This window comes from Zingiber officinale, chromosome 9B (assembly GCF_018446385.1).
Source record: "Zingiber officinale cultivar Zhangliang chromosome 9B, Zo_v1.1, whole genome shotgun sequence".
Taxonomy (NCBI): Eukaryota; Viridiplantae; Streptophyta; class Magnoliopsida; order Zingiberales; family Zingiberaceae; genus Zingiber; species Zingiber officinale.
Window position 1 is genome coordinate 44,178,807 of NC_056003.1, and position 6,207 is coordinate 44,185,013.

Genomic DNA, 6,207 nt, shown 5'->3' on the forward strand with positions numbered 1-6,207 from the left:
TAGTTTTTAATAAAAAATATGATGGGATATTATTTTATTTTATTAAAAAACAAAAGCACCTTTTTGACGAAAGTAACAGTTCAGGCACTTTTTTTTTTTTTGCCGCCCATAATCATTCTAAAATAAGAGGAATCCAATGCTAACGCTTTCCAAACAGTTAATGAAGTGGCCGAACCAAGTGTAGCAGAAAAAGTAAGAGTTAGATCAATTCTTGGGGACAGCTTCACATGAATACCTTAATCAAGGCAAGCACAAAACTCTATCATTACACCAATTATTGTACCATAAGATTAATGCACTTGACAAACAGTTCACCTAACTTCATGTTTGCCAACACAATGATTTAAGGCTCAGCCAAGCAGAGTTGCTGAAGTATTATTAACTGTAATAAATACAACATTTTGAAGCAAAACAATATAAAATAAAAATACTCACTTTTCAAGTTAGCATTTGAAAGGATTAGATAGTGGCACAGTAGCATTTGTCCCTATTTACTTTGGAGATGGACCAAAAGATGACAATGAAATGGAGTTCTAACCAAAAGACACACAAACTCTTACATCAGACAGTGCCACATGCCATGCACTAACTGATACAATTGCTTGCTTTCAATCTCATGTGTCATAAAAGTTTTAAAGCAAAACTGAAAAATGCCATGAGTTTCTGAATTTTGAAGTTCTAAGTAGACTCAGCTCCTTTTCAACATCAAGAAAACCCTATTTTCTGTCACTATTGCAATCGTAGTTTGTTTGTTAGTCGTTTCCTATGAGAGGATAGTTTTGTGTGATTTCACTATAGTGAAATACAGTCTTTTGTTTCAGAAGAATGAAATGGTTTTTGCCTAAGGTTTTTGTAGAATATGATCATCATCATCATCATCATCAATGCTTCTGAATATTTCTAAAAGATCAATGCATATAAGCCATAAGTGTTCCATTAACAAGGAACCAAATGAAGCTTGTTTGATGAATTGTTCATCAAAATGAAACCAAATCAACTGAAAAGAAAGAAAGGTCTGAAGAGTTGCAAACAAGCTCATCCAAGAACACTGTCATCGATGATCAGCAATTCATAACTTATTATATTAAACTGTTCTCGATTTTCAGATATCAGAAATAGAAGTCGAGTACTGGATCAGCAACACCAGATTGGATAGCAAATATGTAGTAGATATCAGTTACCACACAGGGGGAGACATTGCCTGAGTTGAGGTGCTGGAAGTAGAGCAGGAGGGATTAGAAGATGTCGAGGACCTCGAGAATTTGGCGGTTGCAGAGGGGGCAGCTGCCACGGCCGAGCCAGAGCTCGCGTGAGCAGGTGCGGCAGAAGGTGTGGCCGCAGGGGATAAAGGCAGCTCCTTTGTGCCTTACCATGCACACACAGCACATGTATGACATCGCCCCTCCGCCGCCGCTGTCCTCCTCGTCCTCCGCCGCCGTTGCCAACGGAGATAGCCCTTCCCTCCCGCTCCCGCCCCATTGACGGTCGGTCTGCTCCAGTAATGCCATCAGCGACACTCTGCCCGGCTCTTCCACCCCCTCCTCCTCGCCCTCTGCAACAGCGGAGTCGGGCGACTCCGCGGCAGCGCCTTCATCGGCGTTGTTTAGTTCGCTAGCTGTAAGTACTTCCGTTGGTGCCACCGCAGCGACGTCAGTGGGTTGTGGGTCAACAAGGTCTGAGTTATAATTGGACTCCGAGGAGGCTGCGGCGGGAATGAGGTGGCCTGAGTTATCGCGCACGGGATTCGAGCTTGATCGAAGCTGGCAGCGGGAGGAAGCACCGTCGCTATGGAGGAGGAAGTGGTCTCTCAGAGTCTTCCATTCGGCGGAACTGCTAGAGTTCCCGTCCTCCGCGACCCCATTCACCTCGTGCTCCTGCAGGATGATGTCGAGGAGCGTCCTTCCACCGTTGCCGTCGCCACCGTCAGCGGCGGAGTCTTCTTCCTTTTCGCATGTGACAACCGGCCCCACAATCAACGACTCGCGGAGGGAGAATCGCGTCTCTTCCTCCTCCCGAATCTTGAGGAGGTCTCCGAGTCTGGACGAGTCGTCGACGGACAACTGATCCGACAACGTCACGCTTCGCCGGAGCTCCCTCCCTTCCATTCCAAGGTCCGATTTTTATCACAAAACCCGCAGATAAAATTCCTTCCTCCGGCGACCGACAGCACAATCTACAACAAATGAAAAAAAAAAACAGCGATGGAACTCAAAACACAAAATCGCCTCCTTGCCTATTCAGTCCAAGGGCGAAGATTTCCAGAGTCTACCGGGCGAATTCTTCTCGTCGAACACCAGGAAGAGGCTAAAAAGTCCCGCCTTTTCTCCTATCATCAACTAAAGAAAGCGACAGAGCCAGACATCAGCAAAGCAACGAATAGAGAAATAAAGGAGGAAAGAAGATCGAAGAAACGCGGCAAAAGGGGGGATAAAATTCCACCTTTCGAATCGGCGACGAAGCCCTTCTCGACCTCCTCCTCCTCCTCCTCCTCCCCCTGGTGGCGCGCGTTTCTTCTCGTCGCTATCTCATTGCCGATCACTGCGTCGCTGTAAAAGGCGCAGAGAGGGAGAGGGCGGAGACGTACGCGTGCGCCATCTCCTTCCCTTGATTGCGCTGCAGTTAGCGGTGGAGAAGGATCCGTAGACTTGTGGGAGACGGGGAAATAGCAAATGGTTCTTCTGCCTTTGACCGCAGTCCACACCGGGAATTAACTATATAACGGTGTCCCCGATTGTTACGCTACGCGTGTCGTTACAAGTAGCGATTCGAGATCAAATCATTGCCGACGGCCGGTACGTGGTGGCCGATTTCGCTCGTAGCATGCCATACCTCTGGATCGGATCATGGCGTCTCACGTGCTCCTCCTTCTCCTGCGCCATAAGATGTTCCAGCATTAAATTTAAAGAGAAAGTAATGAAAAGAAAAAACAAGGTTCTTTATGTTATTATCATTTAAAAATATATTTCATAAAGAAAGAATTAAAAAGGAAATTAAAAGAGGACCCTTTCTATCTTTATCTAAAAATTATCAAAATCACATCTCATCTATCATTTTGTATTTACAATTTCCTCTGCATTCCATCTTGAACCTATTTAATCAAAATAAAACATTCTTTTATCAAAATTATTACATATAAAATACTATTTTATTGAAATAATTTTCACTAACTTAATCAAATTATTTACACGTCATCAAAATTATTGTAGTAATTATTTTGATTAAGTTAATAAAGAATATTTTGATAATTTTAATCAAATTAAAATAATTTTATTTTATGTTATAGCAACTACATTTATAGTTGCTATAACTTTGTTGAAATAAAAGTATTTTTTAATGAAAAATATATTAAATGTATTGTTTTGATTTTCTTTTTTAAAAAAGGAATACCCTTTTAATTTCTATCCTATTTACAATGATATACCATGGATGGAAGTTGTAATATTTGTTGACCACCAATAAAGTTTCTCTTTTGTTTGTTTTCTACCTAAACTTCCCTACAGATCCAATAGGCTTACTCACCAGCTTGTATGTAATGTTATACCTAAGGTATGCATAGAAGCAGGGTGAAACTAGGATATTAGTTCAGTGTAGACATGATCACTCGTGCTACTCGATGAGGTAACAATGTGATAGTCTCACGAGCGACTACTGCTCCACCAAGCAACAACGTGGCCGCATAAGGCAGCGGCAGGAGCATATCTAACCATTGTACAATTGATATAACAAGCGTAACTCATGGTGTTTGAGCAAGTGCCAAGCTTGAGGCGGTCTATGACAATTTCTACACGGTCTTGTTTTCCAATTTTAAAAAATATTGATTTCATTTTGTAATGTGAGCTATGGAGCTTAGGTTTTAGCCTTTTTAATTATTATTATCTTCTTTGGCTTTCCCTTCACAGCGTGTAATATTATATTTTGTGGCCCAGTGTGGACAACTGTCCATGCTGGGCCAACATTGGCTCCACCCCAGTATAGATGAAAGGTGGAGAGTCATTTTTTTTATAATTCAGGTATTTGGTCCTTGATAACCCAGATATTTGAGTCTTGGGCTCAATTAATCTTAGAAGCGAGCGACCTTGCCCCTGGTTTACCCATCAGGTAAATCTGAAAGTGCAAGCGTGCCTTTGTTTAACAATCTGTTGGTGCAAGGAACACCAGATGATTAAATTTGTGTTTTGATAATGACAAAATGTTCAAAGTTAAGTTGTTTTATGATCTAACAAGTTGAAATAAGTATGCAGGAAAGTCCTAAGTGATTTTAGGCAAAGGAAAGTCCTAGTTGCAATTAGGCAATGAAGTCCTGGTCCAGGGGACTGGGCGAAGTCTTGGCGGGTCAAAGACTTTGGGCGAAATCCTAGAGTCAAGGACTCTAAATGAAAATCCTGGGAGGCGCGGACACTAGGTGGAAGATTGGACATGTCATGGATCGGACGTTCAGCATGAAGTCCTGAAGTCTCGGATGCTGAGAAAAAGTCTAGACGGTCTGGAGGACTGTTCTAGCAAAAGATAATTTCTTTTGAGAGGAGTAGGTGAGGACGCATTCCTCGAAAAGAGAACAATAGGCGTTGGTCCGACCTAGAGTTTCAGCGAAACTCAAAGTTAGGACCGGACAGTTCGAAGACTGTCAAATCTTGTCATTCTTTACATATTATTTGCTTGGATTAACTCTTTTTTTAGGAAAGAGAAGTGCGAACAAAGGGAGTTCGGGTGCCTAGAAGGATTTCGAGCACCTGGAGATAGTCCGGGCGGGTGCCGCAGGCACCTAGGCGGTCTGGGTGCCTGGAGCTGGTCCGGACGCTTGGGCCAGAAAAGTTATCCCGAAGTTGAGTTGGAGTGCGATGACTGACCGAACTCACGTCAACGGTCCAAGCGCCTGGAAGGGTTTCAAGCGCCCGGAATGGGCTATAAAAAGAGACTTCAACCAATGGCTCAACAACATCAATCCAAAGAAGCTCTTCTCTTGTGCGCTGTTCTGAAAAATCTTCCACGACGCCCAAAAGCTGCTCTAACGACGACTACACTGAAGATTTCATTATCCAAAGTTGTCAGTATTTTTATTGTTCAAATTACTTGTAATCATTCGAAACTATATTTGTATTCTTTGATTGATTAGTGATTGTCCAATGAAAGCACTATCATGTACAGGCCATGGAGTAAGAGTCATCACAGGCTCTGAACCAAGTAAATCATGAATTTGTTAGTATTGACTTTTCGTCTCTTTATTTATTCTGCTGCGTTTTCTCTAAAGTTTTTAACAAACGTGAATGTCATGAGCATTATTCACTCCCCTCTAGCGCGTCTCGATCTTATACAACCAACGTTCTAAATTTTTCATCCCATTATAGGAAAATGTCATACAATGCAATATAGTTGGGATTCGAATCATGGGTGTTTGGGTAGTCTATTAAACATCTTTCCGCTACACCATGTTCAGGGAGCCATAACTCTTATGAAGCTACAATGGAGTTTAAACTAGTAAAGATCATTTTGAGGAGGCCTCCTTTGCAATTGGGCTCTGAGGGGATATAGATTTGTCCTTGGATAAGTTTCATCTTGTTAACTTGCAAATTTTTTCTTTTATAGAGATTGATATCTTAGTAATTATGAGTGAAAACTCCTTGGATTAAAAAAAATGATAGAAGCATAAAGCACTCACGTAGCCTTTGAATATTTTAATGTAAATTTTAGATTGTTAGAGGTTCAGAAGACCTCAAGCCTTTGAATATTATTTATTATGAAACAAATTTATATTAAATTTGTCCTACGTTTGAATTTTCAGAATCTCTTTCAACGAGGTGGTCACAGACGGAGAGCTCAGCATACAACACCTACAGACACTGTATCTATGTCCCCACCTAATCAGGCAGGCACTGTAGAACCGTCTCATACACCTTCAACAATACCTTTCTGTGCACCATCGCCTTCCCCTTCCCCTTCGGTAGTACCTTCACCGATCGAGTCCCCAGTAGCCTCTTCCATTCCTTCCCGACATTCGATTGCTGAGAGGTCAGACACTCGAGAGTCTATAGCCCCTTGTGGGGATTCATAAGTAAAATCAAAATATTTTATTTTTTCAACTTCCATAATTATTTAACATTTTTTTTTGTAAATTATAATAGGTTTGATAATTCTATTCATGTTATTCATGAGATTAATAGAATTGTGAATAACTATTGGAGAGGGGACTCGATGAGCTATACTAGCACT

General features: G+C 41.6%; 1 protein-coding gene across 1 annotated transcript; it reads right to left on the minus strand.

Moving 5' to 3' along the window:
- Positions 1–1,058: 1,058 nt before the first annotated feature.
- On the minus strand, positions 1,059–2,710 carry LOC122024413. Its single transcript, XM_042583038.1, has 3 exons — positions 2,440–2,710; positions 2,270–2,336; positions 1,059–2,173 (listed from the first exon to the last, which is right to left on the minus strand). The coding sequence occupies exon 3, from the start codon at positions 2,103–2,105 to the stop codon at positions 1,236–1,238; it is 870 nt and encodes a 289-aa protein (XP_042438972.1). The 5' UTR covers positions 2,106–2,173; positions 2,270–2,336; positions 2,440–2,710; the 3' UTR covers positions 1,059–1,235.
- Between the last annotated feature and the right edge of the window lie 3,497 nt (positions 2,711–6,207).

Bases quoted from the DNA above. Each gene is read 5' to 3' on its own strand.
- LOC122024413 (XM_042583038.1), bottom strand. From the start codon at position 2,105: ATGGAAGGGAGGGAGCTCCGGCGAAGCGTGACGTTGTCGGATCAGTTG.